The 24,137-nt window shown below is 43.2% G+C and overlaps 1 protein-coding gene across 3 annotated transcripts; it reads right to left on the reverse strand.

Moving 5' to 3' along the window:
- Positions 1–2,364: 2,364 nt before the first annotated feature.
- Positions 2,365–21,760, reverse strand: REST (RE1 silencing transcription factor). 3 transcript variants are annotated; one of them, XM_030565556.1, is made up of 4 exons: positions 21,708–21,760; positions 18,912–19,822; positions 12,167–12,250; positions 2,365–7,745 (listed from the first exon to the last, which is right to left on the reverse strand). In XM_030565556.1, the coding sequence occupies exons 2-4, from the start codon at positions 19,810–19,812 to the stop codon at positions 6,049–6,051; spliced, it is 2,682 nt and encodes an 893-aa protein (XP_030421416.1). In that variant the 5' UTR covers positions 19,813–19,822; positions 21,708–21,760; the 3' UTR covers positions 2,365–6,048. The 3 variants fall into 3 exon arrangements, with proteins under 3 accessions (XP_030421416.1, XP_030421417.1, XP_030421415.1); XM_030565557.1 differs by lacking the exon at positions 21,708–21,760 and adding an exon at positions 20,828–21,043; XM_030565555.1 differs by lacking the exon at positions 21,708–21,760 and having other exon boundaries at positions 18,912–21,043.
- Between the last annotated feature and the right edge of the window lie 2,377 nt (positions 21,761–24,137).

Consider the following 24,137-nt stretch of genomic DNA (forward strand, 5'->3'; position numbering starts at 1 on the left):
TCCGTCCTGCAGGAAGCCAATGCTGTGGCGGTAGCCCTCTTTGGAATCAATGGGGGTTATCTGTGGGGGACTACAAGACCTGGGTCCTATTGCAATGATGCACACAGCTCTTGCTGGCTAGCTGGCTATAAACTTCCCAGCTTAGACATCACTCTGAACAATTCCTTCCCTTTTTGTGTGCAAAGACGCATTTAAACTGAGAGCAAACAGCCTGCTTGGGATGTTTCCAGCAGCATCCTGAATGTGCTGTGCGCTGTACACACACTTGGCCAGATGCTGTGCTGTGGTATAAGATGGGATTTCCAAAGGAGCCTATGGGAGTTCAGTGCCCGAATTTCAGTGAGACTTGGGCATCTAACTCCCTTTCAAATTCCAACCTAAATAGACAAGGGACGAGCAAAAGGTTCAGGGTGATGTTAGGAACTATTTTCTTCCCTCGCCAAACTATCCCTCCTTCTGTCCTGGTGCACCAGCCAATCTGCTTCTGCCACTCTGCCCAGATACACCTCACAGCCAGCCTCAGTACAAAAGCCTGGGGAAGAGAAAAAAACTCAAGAGCCAGGGAGGCAGTCTTATGTTAGTGAGTGCCTGAAACTGGAGGGACTCTCTAGGGATGGGGCATAGCCCTACATGGCTGCACCCAGCCCCTGCCATCACTGGCAGCTTTTGTTGCTCTAGGCGAGGGTGACTGAAACTCCCTAACGTACCCAACATAGCTAATTCTTCGGTGGGGAAGGGCACAGCTTAGAATGTGCTGTTGTGTCTCTACTGTTTATGTAAAAGGAGGGAAGGATATCAGATAAAGCAATAGTAGTCATTCCAGGATATGCCAGTCTCTGGAAATTTCTAAAGAATTATAATGTAAATCTGACAAACCTCTCAAACAAGGCACATTCAAAGCAGACACAACATTGCTGATGAGTTCATAGCCAATTTTGCATGGCCTGAGAGTGAACAGGACCTTAGTGCTCATTTAAAAGACAGCGACCTTTCCGATTACATATAACCCAACCAGCCCAGGAGGTAGTTAAGGCTATTTAAGCACTCAGAATGCCCAAACCATCAAATACAACTTAATAATACTGCATTCATAGGTCAGATAAGAGACATCATTACAAATTCATAGATTCATAGATTCTAGGACTGGAAGGGACCTTGAGAGGTCATCGAGTCCAGTCCCCTGCCCCCATGGCAGGACCAAATACTGTCTAGACCATCCCAGATAGACATTTATCTAACCTACTCTTAAATATCTCCAGAGATGGAGATTCCACAACCTCCCTAGGCAATTTATTCCAGTGTTTAACCACCCTGACAGTTAGGAACTTTTTTCTAATGTCCAACCTAAACCTCCCTTGCTGCAGTTTAAGCCCATTGCTTCTAATTAACACATTCAAAATCTGTGAATCATAATAAAATGATGCATCTTCTCAGAAATGAAAATAATCCTATAGCAGGATAAAGCCAAGTGTGTAATTTGCAAAGTATCTCTATCAAATCATGTTTCTCCTGACTTCTGTAATAACAGCAGTCAAGTGATGATATATTTAGAATCTGGAGGATGTTCCCTACCAAGTTATAGACAACCGCAAAGATAAATCAAAGTCTAAGCCACCTTGGCAGTGTCCCTTTAAATTATTAATATTTTTAAACTAGTTTCAGCAGCAAGTTCCTCATAGGGCGGTGGTTCTCAATCTTGCAGCCCAATCAGTACACAGCTGCGGCCCATGTGACATCCTCAGGGCCATAAAGGTATTATATAATCTGGATGCGGCCCACATAACACAGAGCTGCATATGTGGCCCAGAATGGTAAATGGGTTGACAACCACTGACTTAGCGGCAGTCATGGTCCTAGCGCCTGCGTAAGCCAGCTTCTGTGCTGGGGTTTTCTGAGGGCTTGAGGACGGCCTCCCTCAGACTGCGGCTCCAGATAGCAGTGGTTCTGTCTGTGCTGCTGTTCCCTCGTACCCCCTCTGCATGGGGAAAGGGAAAAAGGCTGGTGGAGCCAATCAATTGCATAACCATCATCCCTGTCTCCAGAAAAACCTGAAGAGCTGTGTGTAGCTTGAAAGGTTGTCTCTTTCACGAATAGAAGTCCAATAAAAGATATTACCTACCCATCTTGCCTCTCCAGAAAAACCTATACACTAGTGCATAAGGAGCCCATATCCTACTCTCACACCAGATCCACACGATTTTACTGCAATGGGGGCCCCTCCTTGGCCACAGGGAGCCTATTGGCCCCATATAATGAAGCTGGTTTCCATATGAATGTTGCTAACTAATGCTAGGGGTTATTTACAGACCGTTTTCATAGACAGTGAGATTGTTTACTAGCCATTAATAAAAGGTAGATAAGCCACAAGTTTAATGAAGTTTATTTAATCATGACTATGCTTAGGAAAATACACTCATAAAGGTTAATATAATGCAATTTAGTTTAACTTTACACTACATTTTGGACAAAAGACTTGTACATAGTTTAGGTAAAACAGGACTTGTGATCTGGTTTGTTTTACATCTATTACAAATGTGTAAAAGGTTGTCATGCACTACAGTAGATAAACAGCATGAGAAAAATTACCTTTGGTTTAATTCAGAAAATAATACAAGTATTGCACTGTAAAAGCTTCAAGCATGGTGCAACAAAACATTATAAAAATGTTTCAATGCCAGCTTACAAAAGTTCGTTAGCTAGTGTAATTTTAGAAAAAAGCATATGTACATGTGAAACAATTCCATTAGCTACCTGGATTCAGTTAATATTGTATGTAAATCAGGTATCTACACCACCAAGATTCAAGTGATGTCTTGAATTTGGTTTAACACTTATCAGCTACATTATTATTCTGTTGAAATCAACAACGTTATCGGATGCTAACTGACCTGTCAGTTCAAAGGATGTACAGTTCCAGCCTAGTTTATCAAAACTCAGAAATAGCAACTATGTTACCATGGAGTACAAATTCCTGGTTATCCACTTTTTAGATTTATTTCTTGTGATGGTCACTTTTTGAGTGTACATTTCCATATATGAAAGGCCCAAACACCATGTTACTCAGTATGGGATTGGAAGTGTGGGACAGCATTACATGGAAGCCTGCAGTAATCCCTCCAGCCTCATCTTAAGGTTCTGATGCCCAGAGAAGCCCTATGAGAGGGAAGAAGTACTGGCAACAAAGTATACAAAATAATTTAACTTTCTTGGAAAAGAAACACAATGTCGTACATATGTTTAAAGAGAGTTGAAAAATACATATTTTAGGATACACAAGGTAGGTTAACTAAGTTTTACACCCTATTTCAAATATTCATTAGCAACATCTAAGCATATTGTTAAGAGATGAGTGACATATTTTCACAGACTTCCAAATTCTTATCTTTAGCTCTATTAAAAGCAAATCAGAAAAATGGAAATTCCAACATGGTTTCATTCTCATATCTAAAGTATTTCAAGGCAAAAAGATCACATCTCTAGTATATTTTTAAGTAGGAAGAATCCACATTTTTTTTTATACTTAACATTAATTTTCACTTTCAAATCTTGTGATAAGGAATACTGCCTAATATAGGCATTATTCTTTTCATGGAGTCCCTGTGAGCACAAAGTAAAAAGTATTCAGCCCAGTAGCTTACAGCATTTACTTGGAGAAACATAAGTCTGCTTTTATTTAATGGCAAGTTGTTTAAATTTAATTCATGTCACTGTCATATTTTAACTTCCAGCTCAAAAACCAGGCTTGTCCAAAAAATTCATCTGAATATAATAAAAGTTCTTGAAATCTCTCGCAAGATAGTAATTGTTCTTTTAAAAAATATGAAGGTATCCATAAAACCTCTACACGTCACTGGAATTCCCAGCCTCTGTTCAAATCCCTTACACAAGATGGTAACATTTTATATATAAAAAGATAACACACTATTAACAAGAAAGCTATAGCTAAGACTATCACAACTGGTTGTTTAGGAAGACAATTCAACTAGGTTTATTTTCTTAATGTTTTAACATAAATATAGTTGCAACTTGATCTTCAGTTGACAATGATTGTCACAGCCAAGGTAAGCACTGAACACTATCTAATCACACACAAACTCTCTATACATTATACAATTTATTTCTGTCTTGAGGGATCTCCTCCGCCCACAAATCTTTGGCCGTCCACTACCAATCTCCCCCATAAGCAGAAGCAGTGTACTGTCTTTGTTCTCTATTCATTCAAGTTGTATTTATGCACACAGACCTGCAGTTTCCAGAACTAGTTATGTCTCTAGACAAAACAAGAAGTAATCAGAATAAATACGAACTCTGCTGTCCTCTGGGGGGGGGAAAAAGCCACAGGAGTTTATTTTTCTTTCTTGGCAGAGTTCATATTTAGAGGACTTGTCACAAAAATGCCTTGGCAGATAAGCTCTCCCACTGGGGGCTCTATTCAGCTCACATTTGCATCCACAACTGCTGCTCCACAGAGGTCTAGCAAGCATTCAGGGCTGAAAAGCCAGGGAGGCTGCACCCTATCCAAGAGACATAAATGTGGATTCCCCTGCTGCAGAGATGGGTTTTTTGCCCAGTTGTTTATAATATGGCCACCAATTTATTTTCTCTTTATGTCACCTTTAACAGATCAAGGCCACTTTGTTTAATTGTTTAATTAAATCTTGAATGAATAAAGAACAGAAAAGTCTACACCTTTCCTAATTCCAGGTTTGTTGCTTACCAGTCTTCTTTTGGTGCATGGGATTTTGGATCTGGATGATCTACACTTATATCAGTGCTACAATTAGTTTTAATCCTGTAGATTGGAAATTGCCCACATTAAAATGGAGACGAACAAAAAAAAACAAGGTTTATAGAAATATGCAGTCGGTTTCCCTCGAGAATGAATATGTCACTTGGTGATCAGAAGTTATAAATTAATTAAAATTAATACACTACAAGTATTACAAATATCAAAAGTAATATTTTCATGACAAAATACATTGAAAATGTCATGAATATGGTTATTCAAAATGTTTTGAACCTGAATCAGCATCCTTTGCCCAAAAAACTATACAATTTTAAAGCTACTTAAAAAATATAACCAAACACTCCATATTTTTACCAAGTTCATGCACAACCAGTAATACCCCATGAAAACAAGAAAAGCTGTAGCAAAGAGTATCAAAGAAAACTGGCCCATGGTAAGCAACAAATCTGAAAGTTTCAAAATAAAGAAAATATTACATGAACAAAACCAAACATGCATATGTCGTGTACATATAGGGCACAAAGGCTATTCCTAAAGGATTAAACTGCATAGGTAAAAAATCAAAAAATATAATGTGCAATATTTAAGCCCTTAAAGCACAATCAAAAGTAAAGAACAAAAAATCATAACACTTGCTCCCCTCACAACTATGCCAATTACAACTACAGTTTCAATTAATATATTTACCAAGATATGGGTTCTGCCATCAAAAATTGGAAATACTACTTCCAAATTTTGGCTTACTGCTCATGATTAGAAGATTTGAAACGTATATTCAAAATTACAATTATCCTCAAATGATTATGTTTATCTCTAGACAAATTTGATTTGTTTTACAAAGTGCTCTTTTTATGAACCAGAAGCCATCTTCCTTGTAGAAAAATCAATTAATAGTTGATACGAAGATACGTTAAGATAATCGAGAAAAACTGACTGCTAAGAACAAAAAGGTTCTTATAGTTCAAAATGCATCTGAATTATGCAGGTGTAGCTATAGTCTGTTTACTAAAACTCAATTGATAAAATAATTTGTGCATAAACGAACAGACTAGAGGCTTATGCTGATTTAATAAGATACAGCCTCACATACCCTACCTACGTGCCTTCTTTAATCAAGAGATACAATAATTAATGAATTCAACGTTACTCAGAACGTTGGCAAAAGTATTTTCAACTTAAAAAAAAATAAACTAGATGCTAATTAAAGCAAACCATGTTTTAAAAAGACTACAATAACTGTACATAAACTGTGTAAGATCTTACAAACAAAAGGAAAAACTTGCCATCAAACTGAAATTTGGTTATTCCTGCCCCTTTGTTGCCTTCTCAAGATAATACACGTTCACTAAGTGGCGATTGAGGTGCTTACTGTATTCGCCTTCTTTTTTAAATGAGCGGTCACAAAAAATACACACATAGTTCTCCTTTGCAACCTTGGCCTCTGCAGCTTCCTGTGATGCTTTGTTACTTGTTTCCTCTGGCACAGACCGAGCACCATTTAACCCGGAATCATCACTTCCTTCTGACATATTGTCACTTATATCACTGCCATCATGACTGTGGATGCCTTCGTCCTCGTCAATTTCCTGAGATTCATTCACTGCCACGTTATCTGCAGATGACAAAGCCAGAGCTTCTTTAGGGTCTTGCTCACATTTTTCTGGTGATTGTGGTGGTGGTGGTGGTGCTGGTTCTTCAGCTGGCAAGTCTGTTTTAGACAGATCTACTGGATCTGGATTAGTTACAGTTTCTGTCTCACACGTTTTCACCAGCTCCAGCTGAGGCGCCAAATCTGGTAATGCATCCTTTGGCACATCTAAGTTTTGTTGAGAGGATGATGTGCTAGGAGACTCCTCAGAGCAAGTGGTCTGTTCTTTATCTGGCTGTTCTTCAACTTCTTTCTGATAAACAGTTTCTTTATTCTCCTCCTGTGAAGTGGGCATTTCTTGGTCTTTTACCTCTGGCTCTATGTTTTCATCCTGAAGCTGTGGGGGAAGTTGTCCCTGGTCTTGCACACACTCTCCATCAATAGTCTGGCTTTCCTCATCAGGAATCTGGCTGTCAATGTTCATTAACAGTGGACTAACAACAGGATCTGGCTCCTTCAGCTCGTCATTCCCATCACTGTCAGACTTCCTCTTTTTGCCCTGTTCCGGGAGAGGAGACTTTTCAGGGATTACCTCATCTTGGATCTTTTCCTGATCAAGTTTATTGCTTTTCTTACTATGCTTATTCTTCAAAGCTTTCTTTTTTCTGTTTTTCTTAAGGCAAGAGTTCAGTTTTTTAGGTCCCTCCAATTTGACTTCACTCTTTTGAGCTTCCTGACAGTTTCTGGATTTATTTTCCACTTTCTTTTTCTTTTTTGCTATTGTTTGTTTGTTATTTTCAGGATCTTGCTTAGAGGAAACTAATGCAGCCTCTGCTTTTCTTTTAGTCTTCTTTGTTTTACTTGATTTCTCTGTACTTTTGTAACTTTTAATATCTACATCCTTGTTTTCAGAAGCCGATTTACGACTCCTGGTTGTCACCTGGCCTACACAAATACTGCTGGCTGGTTTCTTTTCTTTTGGTAAGCTCTCTTTTTTCTCCACTTTTACAGCTCCCTCACTTTTCTTTTCAGATGAATCTCCTTTCATTTGCTCTTTCTCCATCTTGTCATTCACACTTTCAGAAAAGTCAGTTTCACTCTTTTTAGTCCGTAGTTTCACTTTGGAAACATCCATTGTGATATCCGAACAATCAGGATGTCTGGATTTGATGTGATACTGCAGGTTACATTTCTTGGATGCAGCATAATCACAGACAGGACAAAGGAACTGGCGTGGGTTGACATGGAGCTCTACATGCTTTTTGAAGTTACTTCGGTCAGCTGTTTTGTAGTCACAGTGTGGGCAAGTCAGAGGTTTGGGCCCATTGTGAACCTGCCTTGCATGACGAGTTACTTCATGCTGGTTTGAGGCCACATAGCTGCACTGATCACATTTAAATGGCTTCTCACCTGAGGAACGAGTGAGGAATTATGATTAACAAACATAGAAGAAACAATTATTCAACATTTTATAGGTGCATACATGAATTTAAAAAATTGTCCATGCTCCTTTGTTAAAAGTATGTCAACTTAAGAAATCCAAAATCATAATTTATAGTCACAAACACGTTCACAAAGACACCAATAACAACACAAAGAAAAGAGAAGGAAAAACAAAACAACCAAACAAGCAGTAACCACATCACACTCTGTCTATGAATACATACCGGAATAGATCATTCTATAGTAATATTAGCAAATGGAATCCATACCCAACTGGTCCATTGAATGCATTGTAGAAAAATGGAAATTAACAGGTGATGAATAATCAATCATCTTACACAAATATTTCCAAAACAGTCCAACTTTACAAATGTTTAAGATACTTTCTATCTGCACTGAAAATGAAATGGATGAAAATTGATTCTTACACATGGCAAGCAAAGCAATAAAGCACACTTTGAAAATAGATTTTTTGGAAAAAATGTCCCCCATTCAGATGATCATTACCCCTATTAATTCAATTCTCTGAATTTTTACTTTAAATATTAAAATATTACTTTGTATTAAATATAATATGCAAATCCTATTTGGTTTAACATTTGCATGTTAGTTTTAAAAACTGAAGACCAATTCCATTCAGCGCAGTCTCTCATATCATTGCCGAAGTCCTAGGGCATCTGCATTTTTGCAGCATTTCTTGACAAGGGTGTTACAAAACATACTATCAATTGAATGCATTTACTACAGAACTACTTTGGCTTATTTCACATAAATGCAAATGTGCACAAATTTTTTTTTAGTGTAACAAGACAAGTTCAACAGTTTTGAAAAATTTACCAAAAAAAAGAATAAAAAAATCACTAATAATAAGGTAAGCTGCCATCCAGTTCTAGTGTCTTGTTATTTAATTGAGCAGTTTGCCCTAGCACCTCCTCTTTAGACTCCTTAACCTGGCAGTACCTCTTTTTATTAACTGACAAAATGTAGGTCTCTCTCAAAGATCTTCTATGTTGAGAATGAAAAGAAGTCATTTGGCTTCTTTAATGTCCTAATTCTCCTTAATTGTTCCATTTACCGCTAGTAATCCAGCAGACCAATGGCGTTCTTCAGGGTACGTCTATACTGCAATTAAAAACCAAAAAAAATTTAAAAAGCTGGCCTGTGTCACCTGACTTGGGCTTGTGGGGCTCAGGCTGAGAGGCTATTTAACTGCAATACAGACATTCAGGCCTGGGCTGAAGCCCGTGCTCTAGGACCCACGAGGTGGGAAGGGTCCCAGATTTCAGACTCCAGCCCGAGCCAGACCAGCCACATTGCAGTTAACCAGCCCCCTAGCCTGAGCCCAAGTCAGACACATGGGCCAGCTGTGAGTGTTTCACTGCAGTCAGAGGGCTCCTGCTTCTGATATACTTAAACCATTTTCTTAATTGTTTTGGTATCTTTGGCTATTTGTTTTTCAAATGCCCATTTAGCCCTCTAATTTCCGTCTTAAATTTAACTTGTCCTAATTTCACTCTATTGGCTTCACCCAGGCTGCATTTCAGTTTTCTGAAAGGTATCTGTTTGGCTTTAATAACTTCCGGTCCTTTGCTATTTAATCACTCTGGGGTTTGGTTTTGTCTTTTGCTTTCCCCTTTCCTTGTTTGTTTAGAGCTCTGCATGTTTTCTGTGTCACTCTTAGGATATAATTAAGTTGTCTTCCTTGCTGAGTCTAAGGATTTTAATTTCCTCACTTCTGACTTTAGAATCTTTTTAATATTGTTTATATCATAATAGCACCTTAGAACACCAAGCATAGACCAGAGCTGTGCTGCTTTTTGGGGTTGTTTTTATTTTTTCTTTTTTTTTTAGTCCCCCCTTTAATCCTCCTTTCACAAGTTTAACCTCACAGTCCTAGTGTTTGGTATAGTATAATCCCTTCCCTGAGGATTCTGAACTTAATTACACGATTATCACCAATAATTAGTGGAGCAACTATATTTTATAGTGTGTTACTTAGGACTAGGAAAAGAGCAGTCTCTCCCTTTGTGTGCTCTAGAATTATTTGTTCCAGCTGTTTAAAGTGCTCAGAAATTTCTTCTTTAAACCATGTCAAGACATGGTATTAACAGGAGTGTTGAATTTAAGACACATTGCCCTGTTCCACTCGGCACTGGTGAGGCCTCACTGAAGTACTGTAATCAATTTGGGGGTTACACTTCAGGAGCGATGGGGACAAACTACAGAGAGTCCAGAGGAGAGCAACAAAAATGATAAACAGTTTAGAAAACCTGACCTATGAGAAAAGGTTAAAAAAAATGGGCATGTTTACTCTTGAGAAAGAAAAGAAAGACTAACAGGGGAATCCGGTAACAGTCTTCAAATATATTCAGAGCTGTTATAAAGAGGATGGTGTTCTCCATGCCCACTGAAGGTAAGAAAAGAAGCAATGCGCTTAATCAGCAGCAAGGGAGATTCAGGTTAGATATTAGGAAAAACTATCTCAGTATATTTAAACTCTGGAATAGGCTTCCAAGAGAGGTTCTAGAATCCCAGTCATTGGAGGTTTTTAAGAACAAGTTGGACAAACACCTGTCAGAGATGGGCTAGGATTACTTGGTCCTGCCTCAGTAAGCAAGGGGCTGGACTAGATGATCTATCACAGTCCTTTCCAACCCTACATTTCTAGGATTCTTTGACATAGGGCCACTTATATGAAAATAGTTGCATATGCTATTGCTGATTTATTAGACTTAGTTGCCTCTTTCATCTCTTTCAACATTGCACACACAGTATTTTGTTCCTGGTCTGGAGGCCAGTAACATAATCTGACTACTATATTTATATTCTTCTAATTTAGGATTTGGATCCTGCCCTCATTACCCAGACACGAGTCACAATTAAGGCAATAGGGATAGTGTAGGTTGAATTCCCATTGAGGTTTTCCTAGACTTGTGCTTGTGGCTATCACCTCATTAAAATAGTAAATGCTGCCATTTCACAAACAGGATTGGTAAAAGAGAGACCAAACACAATTATAATAGGTTACTGAGAACACAAACATGACTTTACCAACAGGGAAATAAATGACAGTGACAATTACCATATTGGCCTTAAATCCTAGGGCATATTACTGTGTAAACATTTTCTGCAATTTTTTTGGTGATACTGTGCATAAAAGTTAAACAAGTCATTTTCTTACAGTAAGTGGACATGACCATGACAGATTTCTTTTAATTACCAAGCATAAATTAACTATTCTCTCAGAATTGCTGAAACAGATATACATTAGATATCACAGGCTAGATCCTCACCTGGTGTGCATTGTCATAGCTTCACTGACTTCAACTGAGGGTATGGCTACACTTGACATTTCAAAGCGCTTTGAAGTGTGAGTGTGATCGGAGCGCCAGCGCTGGGAGAGAGCTCTCCCAGCGCTGCACGTAAACCACATCCCTTACGGGTGTAGCGTGCAGGCAGCTCCCAGCGCTGCGGCACTGTTTACACTGAGGCTTTACAGCGCTGTATCTTGCAACGCTCGGGGGGTGTTTTTTCACACCCCTGAGTGAGAAAGTTGCAGCGCTGTAAAGTGCCAGTGTAGCCAAGCCCTGAGCTATGACAATTTACACAAGCTGAGGATCTGTTCCCACAAACTTCATCCTATTGCTCCTGAACCTATATCATGTCTTAAAAAGCACAAAGGAATGAAGGTACTCTTCCAAGCCTTGGAATGTACCTTGTATAGCAATGGAAAACTATGTATTCCTTCCTTGCAACTTTTAATAGTAATACTTTGCACTTGACTTGTATAGCCTCTTTCATCTAAGGATCTCAACCACTTTTCAAATGAAGCTTGACATCATCACTTTTAAGCTTGCTATCTTTAAGTAAACCAATAATGGTGGTAGGCAGGTAGTCTCTTATTTTCAAACAACATTAATTTACAAATGCAAAAATTATCATGGTCTTCTTTTTCCTGTCCCAGAGATAACCATTTTACCTACTTTTTCAAAATCTATCCACCTTAACCAAAGCTTCACAATGTAACCCCAAACGTTTTTTTATAGGACAAGATATTAACACTTTTTGCATGTCACTTTATACATAGTAAAGAGAGTGAAGTAAGAACAGGCAGCATTTGAGTAAAACTGCTTAATTTGACAATCTGATTCTAATGGTCCATCCCAAGTAGGAAACCCCTAGGATACCAGATGTCCTGTTCTTTAGTCAACAGGGCCTGTTTGAATTGCACAAGATAAAAAATGTCCTCTTAAAAAGCTAGATTATTTTCATCATGATCGTTGAAGCTCGGACAACACTAAACAAATTTAATAAATATTTTCTATGGAATAAACCAAAAAGTCACAAGCTTATTTCTCGGTTACTGTGATTACTGCCTTTTTACCAACCTGAATGAGTTCGCATGTGTCTGGTTAAATGAGTCTTCTGAGAACTTGAATAGGGACACATAGCACATTGATAGGGACGCTCTCCTGCAAAAACAAACAGTGAATTCAAATAAAAACAAAACATGGTAAGTTCAAATAAAAGCCCCACACTGCCCTAGTGATGTAGCAATGCCAACAAAAGCCCCAGTGCAGGCACAGCTATGCTGATCGAAGAGGGTGTCTGTTGACATAGCTAACTTCATTCAGAGAGAAAAACTCCTTCTGTAGGCGTAGGCTACGTGTACACTATAGGGCTACATGGTATAGTCTCTGTAGGGCAGATGCACCCTGGGTGTCCCCAGTGCCTTGTTCATTTTTAGGTTAACCTACTTTCCAGATAAACAAACCTAAAATGCATTTGCTATTCTGGATTAACTTCGTTTGCAGAGAAACGCTAGCACAAGGAAAGCCCTTAGTGAAGACAAGGCAGTTTTAGTATTAACATGGGTTAAGCAGGTCAAGGTAAATCGTAGGCTCCCAACCGGTGTTTACTTGGACCTGGAAAACACATGAAAGTTACATGCTTCCTTGTCTTCACTAGGATTTTAAGAACACACCTTTTTCCTAGTATGGACACATCCAAGGGTGGTAGGGGAGGGTCCAGGGATAGGGTTGAGATTGTTTTGGAGTTTCTGCAGCTTAGTCTATGCTGGAAAATCCACACCCCTGAGCAACGCAGTTAAACTGACCAAACTCCTGGTGTAGACAGCACTATGTCGATGGGAGGGCTTCCCGCATCAACATAGGTACCACCTCTCAGGGAAGGGGAATAACTACGCTGATGGGAGAACCTCTCCCATTGGGGTAAGTAGCATCTTCACTAAGCACTGCAGCGGTGCCACTGCAGCACTGTATGTGTAGACAAGCCCTTTAACTAAGCTTCTTCCTCCCACCAATCCAATTATATAATCACTGTTAACTAGATCAGCAGCTGAAAGAAAAATTCCTCCCTAAAACATTTTAATCTCCCTCCTTAAAAAGTTAATTCTTCCCCACTTAAAACAATGTGGGAGATTTATGCCAGACAAATACAATGAAATTAAGGGAGGGGTGGGTCTAATGTTGTAAAGTGGTACTTGTGTTTTTAAATGCCTCCTCCAAGCAGGTGAGACTTTCTTTCCAATCTGAATATTCATGACCAAAGATCCTAGTCTGTTTTAGTTTGAGTCACTGCTTGTTACCAGTGCTTTTCGTTTCATAGTCTTGATTTAATGACAAATTTAAAATTCAGAAATATTGCACTTTTAGATAACTTTAAAGGGGGTGCAGCAATTTAAATAATTGATTTAACTTACAGGCAAATGCAGGAACACTGAAAGCCCAGGTATGGAGGTTGGGTTTTGCTGTAGGTATACGCGCACCTGGGCTAGGCTATCCCCGGATGCTCTGACCCTGGTGCCAATCACTGTGCAACAAAGGCATACCCTTTGTTTCTGTATAAAACAGTGAAAGGTACTATAGACTTCCAATATATTAGCAAAGTAATGGCAAACTCTCTTATGGACGCACACCAAAATTTAAAAAAAAACAGTAGCCTAAAAAGGTAGGCACTTATGGGTGGAATTTTCAAGAGAACCTTAAGTGACTCAGAGTTTGTCTGCATAGCTCCAGAGACTGTAGGGTACACACACTCTGTAGGGATGTAAACTGCAGAGCCTTGTAATGCAGCAGGTCTCAAACTGTGGGTCAGGACCCCAAAGTGGATCACAACTCCATTTTAATGGGGTCACCGGGGCTGGCGATAGACTTGCTGGGGCCCAGGGCTGAAGCCCATGCCCAAACCCCACCACCTGGAGTTGAAGCCAATGCCTGAGGGCTTCAGCCCTGAGTGGCAGGGCTCAGGTTACAAGCTCCCCGTCCGGGGCAGCAGGGTTCAAGCAGGTTCAGGCTTCAGTCCACCCTCCTGGGATCGTGTAGTAGTTCTTGTTGTGAGAGGGGGTTGCAGCGCAATGACGTTTGAGAACCCCTGCATAACGTGTTGTGCTCTGTGTATAGACGTTGCTGGTGCATTCTATACCTGGGCTGTAGTGTGAATGCAAGCTAAACTAAGTGCTGATAGTCCTCCAGTGCTTTCCCACAATGACCCTCGCATGCCCACTCACTCACACACACTCCCACAGAGCTGCTCAGCTTACCACAGCTGAACCATGGGATATGACCGCAGAAGTCCTAAGAGCACAGCACCAGAGCGGACAGGGTAACTCAGGTAGGGCTTTGCCATGTGGCTGCTCACTCTTGAACTAGGCTAACCCAGATGCCCACTCCCAAATTAACTCTGCAGTGAAGACATTCACTTCAATCTGAAAACCCGATAGAGACATAATGCCTGATCAAAGCATTTCAGCTCTCGATGCATGAAGGTTCAATACGTGGGAAGGCAGTGGTGATTGCAAATATAGCAGCTCATTTGTGTATCAATTTTGTATCTGAGTTTGTGTTGTTCTTACAATAAAGATGATTATCAGTCCTTGGACTCATCTTTTTCATCATACAGGAGCATTATAAGTGTGAAACTAACTAGCAGAAAAAAATCTATATGCAAAATCTGAAATTCTACTTACAATTATGAAACTAATTTAAGAAACAACATCCACTTCAGCAATTTAAGACTTAAATGGAAAGTAAAGAACTAGTAACATCAAAATAAAATCTCTTACGTAGAAGATTTAAATATTATTGTAAAAGCTACATAAGAGGGCTTCAATTAGAGTGTTACCATAACAACAGTGAGTTTAAGAAATGGGCAGCAACCTAAAGACACTGAGACTGTAACAAATCAGAGTTTTAAACAAAAGACAAAACAGCTGTGTAGCAATCAACATAGATTGTTTAGCCTGGCTGGCAGCAAACCCAAAACTAACTACTTCTTCAATTCAGCTTCCTTCCATCTCACACGCATACCCTCATTTCCAATAAAATAGATATATCTCAAACAAATCAGACCAGGGCCTCACTGACAAGCCAATTTTAAGATATTAAGACCTAGAGAAGGAAGCAACTACCTAGGCTGGATGTTTCATAATGCACTGTAAATACAAAGTTCAGTTTTAACCAGCAATAAGGACACTTTTAAGTAAAGAACCATATGTACAGACTGCCACAGTTACTCAAAAAACCAAAAGAAACCTTTCTTCTACTTGTTTTATTTGACTTTTTTACAATAGCTTCCCTGTTTGATTTATTGATGAACTAGTGGCAAACATTTGTCAATACAAAACATTTAATGAAATCGTAAATCCAAATACTGGCAAACAAGTCCTTGTACCACAGCATGAAAAATGATCAAGGCTCATTTCTTCTTTTGATTATTTATTTCTCTCTGAAATATTATAACTGCTGTTACTGTATAGTACTGTCCACCCCAAATGCAGCTATCAACTAAATGCTGTCTTGAAAGGCTTTTGCTTTTGGGTTAGATCCTATAAAATGCTGAGCACTCTTATCTCAGTGAGAGCTTTTGAGAGTTTATCAGAGTGATAAACTGACTCAGCTGACTGCAGCATCCAAACAAAAGTGGAGAAACTTTAAAGAGCCATCATTAACCAGAAATCAAAACAATTTTTAAAAATGAATTAAAAGTAGTTTCAGGAAACTCCACTTGATCTTTAGCCCCACTGCCTATTTTAGTGATTTTACAATCATATTTTCTAATTTCTAAAAAATAAGTTTTCCCTCTCCTAATGATCTTTGAAAGATCCACACCAACAAAAGCAGAAACTGACTAACTACAGGGAAGATGGTGAAACTGACGATACACAAAATGCTGTCAAATGCACAAAATAAACTAAAAGACAGGAAGGTATTGTTTTTTTCCCCAATCTCTTTCAGTTACAACCATTTTAGGTATGTAGTAGTGTTGTAGCCATGTTGGTCCCAGGATTTTAGAAAGACAAGGTGGAGGAGGTAATATCTTTAATTGGACCAACTTCTTGTTGTGAGAGAGCATGAAACCTTGTCTCTCTCACTAACAGAAGTTAGTCCAATAAAAGATATTACCTCACTCACCCTGTCTCTCTAATAATCTTAGGTGTGATTTTAAAAAGAGTAATTAAAGTATTTGCAGACAGAAGTGTGATTTTTTTAAGCTGATGGTGTCCTCTAAACAAGATACTTCTATCTGGCAGATATGAGTACGTTTTAACATAAATAAAAAACTAAGGGCACAGACTAATGCAGGCTGGCACTGTACAAGCTTCTCCATGTAGCTTCACCACTGTACCTCAGTCTTTACCTGCAAATCTCATTACTCCAGTCATGGACTTCTAAACAGAGATTTCAAACTATGAAGGACTGTGTAGGAGATTAAGACGAAGCCATTAAAACCATTTTACTTGGGTTAGAAACACAAAGAGAAATTCTCTATGCACTTTGCTCAGCCAGCACAGCCTGCACAGTAGGAAGAAGGAGGGGGGCCAGACCCGGCCAACTGGAAGATGTGATGATTGAGTCTCTCTCTCTCTCTGAGGTAATCTCCACTGGCTGGAATTTAAAGCTGCCCCCAGGAGGAGTGACCACACTGCCAACTAACCCAGCCACATGTGAATCCCCTTCTGTGTCACAGGAGCAGAGAAAGAATTTTATCCCATTATCCCAGGAGTGAATCTGGCCAATCAAACACCAATTGTGATTAAACATAAAGCTGGTAGCACTGGCAGCCATTTTGCCAAAAAGTAACAGCACTTGTGACATTGACAGCATAGGAGCCCTATGTAAGAATTTGGAAAGTGGTTGCTCATGCTTAAGAATATCTTGTTAAAATAGCCAAAATATTTAGACCAAGTTCTGTCCTGCCCTACACCTGGAGCCACTTCACAGAAATTCCTGGGATTGCATTTAGTGCAAGGCAAAATGAGGCCCTAATTTTTTTTTTCAGACTGTTAGTAGCAGATTGGAAACTGGTTCAAAATCTCACATGGGACTCCTGCGTGTTAACAAATGGGGTACCTATTTCTTTTGGATACTGCACCTTAGGGGACCGTAGAAACATCTGAGCCCCAGATACAGTAACTAAGGGGTCACACATGTCATAGCTTCAGTAGGCCCAGCTCTTTGTACATACCAGGGATTCCTGGCAGCCCTCCATTCCCCCACAAGCTCCCTGTGGGCCACCCTTCCATCTATGTTAGGGACTCTCTGCAACCCACTTACTCTCCACCTCATGCCATAGCTCTGTTCCCCCATCTCCCCTCATACCATACCATTCTTGCATCCCATCAGGGGTTTTGTATGACGCCCCTATTCCCAACCCCCAACCCAAGACTCTGTGTACACCCCTGTTCCGTCCATACCAGCATTCCCCACCTGCCCCTGCCATGGCTCTGTGAGCCTCCCCTGCATTATTACTTCTCTTCTTTCTGTCTGGGAGGTAAGAAATTCAGGGTGTCAACACGTTGAAATCTATTGGGAGAATGAGCAGAGGAATGAAATTGGAGTATTGTTATGTCAGAAGGTGTTAACTCAGGGGTTCTCAAACTGGGGGTCGTGACCCGTCAGAGTGTCACAAGGTTATTATATGGGGAGTCGCAAGCTGTCAGCCTCCACCCCAAACACCACTTCACCTCCAGCATTTATAATAGTGTTAAACATTTTTAAAAGTATTTTTAATTTATAAGGGGGGTTGCACTCAGAGGCTTGGTGTGTGAAACGGGCCACCAGAACAAAAGTTTGAGAACCAGTGTTAACTGGTATTAACCAGTACCTTGAGCTACAATTGCAATTGCAGGGGTGCCTGAAGCTGTGGCACCGCTACACAGACAGCAGGTCTTCTCTGTGTCCCCAATTTTCCCCCGATGGTTTTCCAATTTTCCCCAAAATCAACAGGATTCTGCCCATTGATTCTGAGAACACTCCCTGAAACTCTGGAATTAATAGGATATGGGGTTCAAAAGTTACCCCATTACATCCAAACAGAGAAAGGCCATCAAGTTAAGTGGAAAGTTGCACAAGCTTGGCCAACTAAGATTAATGTACTTATAGTGGATTCTGCTCTTAACCTCTCAGCAGGGTTGGTAGCTGCTCAAGGTTTGGGAATAGGGGAGTTTCATTTCTGTGTGTGTATATGAATTCCTTGTTTTCTATTATAGAAACTGAATGTGAAAATGATCAAGTTTTGTCTCACCCTTAGGACAAAGTTTTCAAAGGCGCCTGAGTCGCACAGGCCCTTTGAAAACTTTACCCTTAGTCTGATGTCAATTTTGTTGTTTTTTTTTTTTAAGGCAGCTGGCCTGAACTTTGCAGGTCCAGAAATTCTAAAGGTAATGAACCACTTTTAAATATATATTCATGCTCTGTTCAGGATAATGTGTTTTTTAGACTGCTGGGCTGAGCAAAATGGATACAATACTCTTAATCTCCCCTTGGAAACACTGGATGTGTTTTCTCAGGCCTACAAAGTGCAGTTTATATCAAGTATGGGTTTCCATATAGTTAGAAGCTAACCTGGTAATATTTTATGACTACAACAGTCAAACAGAGAGCCTACATGACTACAACAGTCGAACAGAGAGCCTACATGACTACAACAGTCGAACAGAGAGCCTACATGACTACAACAGTCGAACAGAGAGCCTACATGACTACAACAGTCGAACAGAGAGCCTTATCAGGGTGGAGCAAATCTTGCAAATACAAGAATCTCACTTTTATATACTCAGTATACTTCCCCCCCGCACCAATATTCCCACTCATATACAGATGAAAGACTTACCTGTATGAGTTCGAATATGTTGAATATAATTGTTCTTCCTATCTGAAAAATAGGAGCACTGGGAGCATGTGTATACCTTCCTAGGAAAATGATTTCTTAGATGTTTCTTCCAATGATATTCACTGACTGTAGTATAAGTGCATATGGTGCACTTGTAGACTCTCTCATTTTCTCCTGCTTTGTTGTGGTGTTTCAAGTGAGCCAGGTAGTGATCATATCTGTTAGTGTTATAGCCACAACGATCACAACGAATAGGCCCCTTAGAGAAATCTGCCTCTTCTGTGGTGCAAGAATCAGATTCTTTGACCTGGACTTGCTTCTCTGCATTTTCTTCTACAATGAATTTTTTGGCACTGTGAACCCTAATGTGATGCACAAACTCTTCCTCGCACTCTGCCTCATACTGGCATGGTTTGCAACGAAATGGCTTGCTCTTCAAGCTTTTACATTTGTCCTCCACACTCTCCGGAGTATCTGGTGCTTCCAATGGGAGGTCCTTGTCCAGACTGCAAGTCTCAGGAGTAGGGCAAACAGCTGGACCCTGGGTTTCCACATTAGGAATTTCAAGAGCCCCTAATTCCATGTTTTCAGGTTCATCAGGGTCACTGTCCACTCCCTGTGTATCTTCCATGCCCTCTCCATCACTGTCTGAAAAGTTGCTGTCACCTACAGTTGTCAATTCAGCCATTTGCCTCTCTTCTCCAACCAGGTAATCACAGCAGCTGCCATTAACTTCTCCTGTCAAGGCCACATTTGCCAACATAATAAGCTGAGGGGCTGCCAGTTCAGCTTTGGAAAGGTCATGCAAATCATACATGTCGTTAGACAATGCCATACTGATGTTAGCATTGCCAGCAAATAGGCTGTTCCCACCAGACTGCCCCAGCACCTGAGTTGCCATAACAGCAATTCTGTCAAAAAAACAAAAACAAAAAAACAGCACAAGTAAAAATCTAACATTACAAATATAAAACATCCATGTTGTACTACCCAAAACTAAGAGTGTACTTCAGAAATCTATGAAAATCTATCGAAGATGGTCAATTATTAAATACAAATAGGAGAATAAAAACAAAAAGATTTGGTGAGTTATCTCTTCCTTAGATTAGATAAATATTTTCTTTTATGAACTGAGCAAATACTAATTCATTTTTCTATGAACTCACCCTCTAAAAAATCTGCTTTAAATTTTATTTCTTTAAAAAAAATTACTTGAACTATAATCTAAAACAAATTATTAATTGCTTTACACTATCACAAGACACATTAGCATTAAAAAATATTATTCATTGTTGAACTAAATTTCGAATGTCTAAAGATATATTTCTGAATCCCTTCTCCTGCCCCCTCTCATTCAAAGCTGGAAGGCATGTATTCCCATACTAGGATACCCTGTTTGCAAAGAGACTCATTTTGCATCTGCTTTCACAAAAAAATCTGAAAACTCTTTCTGAACTTTAGAAGAGTTATGTGAAGTTTGTGAGAAATTGGGAGAGAGCTCTCTTTCTAGTTTCACTTCTCTTGTGAATCCAAAAGCTTTGGCAACTTAAAAGCCATGCTGTGCCTCCATTACCTAGGCAGCCATGTCTTACAAAGTGGAAGACTGTGATCATGGTCAATTTAATTGAATTTGGTGTGGACTCATCACAACTTCCAGATGACTAGAGCTATTGACAAGTTAATCAGTTCTGTTCATTTCTTCAAGGCCTCTTTAATATCAGAGGCCTATAACAATTACAATGAGTGTGATTTCTGTTGGGTTAAAGACCAAGAAGGAATACAGAAGTTTCGTTCACCATATTAAAAAGCAACGTTACTATCAACAACTTTTCCGGATTCGGCCTACTTTGACTAAGGAATGCTGCTGGAGGGCAAACATCAAAAGCTGCATTTTTCCAAGCAACAAATGCCTTTACTTTCAGAGCTAGGCACCCTTTCCCACTTCCATTTGGTTTCTCGAAGAGCCAAGTCAGGTCTGCTCGGCGGCGGATTTCAGACGAAAGCAGATGCAATCGGCTGCCATTGCACAACCCCTCCCTCGCTGGCACCCCAGCCCCGGGAAGTCCCGTCGCTACCCGGAGCCCCAGCTCAGCACGGCGGCCCCGCTTGCTCTCTAAAGCCTGGCGTGTCCGCCTCCGCGGGGCCAGGCCCAGCAGCCGGCCGAGCCGCCGGGCTCCGCAGTCAGGGCCGGGCCGGGCCGGGGGGGCCGCCCGCTCCCGGATTCCTGCGTGTGGCGGTGCCAGCAGCACCGGCGGCGGCTGCATTCCAGAAACAGGCATTCGGCCATTTTCTCCGAGACCCGACACAAAGCCGCTCCCGTCCCCCCGCGGCCGCCGCCGCGCCCCGAGCGGACAACCTGCCCCCCCCCCCCCCGCCAGCCCGCCGCGGCCCCTTCCCCTTCCTCGCGCGAGCGCCCCGCGGCCCCCCGCCCGGCCCCGCAGGAGAGAGCCGCCCCGGCCCAAGGTCACGCCCCCCCGCCAGCCCCGGAGACCCAGGCCCAGCCGCGGGCAGGAAATCGCTGTCCAGCCTCCCGGGCCGCGCGGCCTGGGGCTCCCGGCGGCGCCGAGCCCCTTCCGGGGCACCCCCGCCCGCCTGGCCGGCTGCTTCAGGACCAGCGGCCCGAGCAGCTCCGCCGGGCGCAGCGCGGGAGGGGCCCCGGCCCCTTAGCCTTGGTGCTGATCCCCCGCCCCGGCCGGGCCTGGCCGCCCCCGCCGGGCTGCCTCGCTGCAGATCAGCCCTGGACAGCGCCTCTGGCTCCCCGCGCCGCCCGGCCGGCCCGCTCCCCGCAGCGCTCACCGGCGGGGCCGGGCCGCCGCCCGCCCGGGCTCTGCCCTGCTCCCGAGGGCTGGGGGGCCGGGCTCAGGGCGCGGGGCGGCCGCGAGTCTCCTGCGGGCGGCGGGAGGCGCCGCGCATTCCAGCACACCCCGCGCCGCAGCGCCGCCAGCGCCGCCCGGCACCGCCCCGCCCCGCCCGCCGGGCCCCCCCGCCCCCGCGGCACCGCCCCGCCCCCGGGGGTGCCGGGACATGGGGGGTGGGGGGTGTTCCGGCCCCGCCGGGGAGCTGGGGGGTGATGGATGGAGGTGAGGAGATGGGGGGGTGATCGATGGAACTGTGTGTGTGGGGGGGTGATGGATGGGGGTGATGGGGGAGATGTGGGGGTGATCGATGGAACTGTGTGTGTGTGGGGGGGGTGATGGATGGGGGTGAGGGGGGGCGATGGGGGGGTGATCGATGGAACTGTGTGTGTGGGGGGGTGATGTATGCGACTGTAGGGCGTTGATGTTGAGGTGGGAGTGATGGGGCTGTGGGGTGGGAGTGGGGGTGATAGGGACCTGTGGGATGGGAGTGGGGGTGATAGGGACCTGCAGGGTGAGGTGGGAGGATGTGGGGTGATGGGGCTGTGGGGTGGGAGTGGGGGTGATAGGGACCTGCAGGGTGAGGTGGGAGGATGTGGGGGTGATTGATGGGGCTGTGGGGTGGTAGTGGGGGTGACAGGGACTTGCAGGATGAGGTAAGAGGATGTGGGGTGATTAATGGGGCTGTGGGGTGGGTGAGGGGGTGATAGGGACCTGCAGGGTGAGGTGAGAGGATGTGGGGTGATTGATGGCGCTGTGGGGTGGGTGAGGGGGTGATAGGGACCTGCAGGGTGAGGTGAGAGGATGTGGGGTGATTGATGGCGCTGTGGGGTGGGTGAAGGGGTGATAGGGACCTGCAGGGTGAGGTGAAAGGATGTGTGGGTGATTGATGGGGATGTGGGGTGGGAGTGGGGGTGATAGGACCTGCAGGGTGAGGTGAGAGGATGTGGGGTGATTGATGGCGCTGTGGGGTGGGAGTGGGGGTGACAGGGACTTGCAGGATGAGGTAAGAGGATGTGGGGTGATTAATGGGGCTGTGGGGTGGGTGAGGGGGTGATAGGGACCTGCAGGGTGAGGTGAGAGGATGTGGGGTGATTGATGGCGCTGTGGGGTGGGTGAGGGGGTGATAGGGACCTGCAGAGTGTGGGGAAAGGATGTGGGGTGATTGATGGGGTTGTGGGGTGGGTGAAGGGGTGATAGGGACCTGCAGGGTGAGGTGAAAGGATGTGGGGGTGATTGATGGGGATGTGGGGTGGGAGTGGGGGTGATAGGACCTGCAGGGTGAGGTGAGAGGATGTGGGGTGATGGGGCTGTGGGGTGGGTGAGGGGGTGATAGGGACCTGCAGGGTGAGGTGAGAGGATGTGGGGTGATTCATGGGCTGTGGAGTGGGTGAGGGGGTGATAGGGACCTGCAGGGTGAGATAAGAGGATGTGGGGTGATTGATGGCGCTGTGGGATGGGTGAGGGGGTGATAGGGACCTGCAGGGTGAGGTGAGAGGTTGTGGGGTGACTGATGGGGTTGTGGGGTGGGTGAGGGGGTGATAGGGACCTGCAGGGTGAGGTGAGAGGATTTGGGGTGATTCATGGGGTTCTGGGGTGGGTGAGGGGGTGATAGGGACCTGTAGGGTGAGGTGGGAGGATGTGGAGGAGGATTGTGAGGTGGGCGAGTGTGAGGGGGGTGACAGTGAGGACCTGTGAGGTGGGATGTGTTGTGGATGGATGGGTGAGTCAGTGAACAGGAGGAGGCTGTGAGATGAGAAAAATGTTATGGGAGACCATTGTGAGGTGGGGGATGTCCTGGGGGTGATTGTAAGGGTGATGACTATGTGGGAGCTGTAAATTCAGGGATGTCTTGGGATCATTGTGAGGTGTCTCTGAAATGGGGGCATATTGGTCAGGGTGATTGTGAGAGGCTGGGTGATGAGGTATGTCTTGGAGGCAATTGTGAAATAGGGGGTCTTGTGTGTATATGAGATTCTGTGGGTTGGGGGTATGTCATGGGGTGACTTTGAGGTGTGGGGATTATGAAAAGAGGCCAATTAAGACCCCCTTTGAGAGAGGTCTTGTGTGGGTGAGGGATTTTGAGGGGGCTGTGAGGTGGGAGGTATTATGAAGTGGGGGTCTCTTGTGCCTGGGCAGGAGTGATCATGCAGAGGGACTCTGAGGTGAGCAGTCCAGTGTTTCAGAGGTGATTGTTGTGAGGGTTGTGAGGCACGGGCCTCTTGTGTGGATGACTTGTGAGGCTGCAAGGTGAGATTCTCATGTGTCAAATTGTGAGATGGGGCATTCTGTGTGTCAGGGTGTGATAGGGATTCTGAGGTGGATAGGTCTCGTGATAGTGGGGTAGGGGGTTGCAGTGTGCTGCTGTGGT

Source organism: Gopherus evgoodei, chromosome 5 (genome assembly GCF_007399415.2).
Source record: "Gopherus evgoodei ecotype Sinaloan lineage chromosome 5, rGopEvg1_v1.p, whole genome shotgun sequence".
Taxonomy (NCBI): domain Eukaryota; kingdom Metazoa; phylum Chordata; order Testudines; family Testudinidae; genus Gopherus; species Gopherus evgoodei.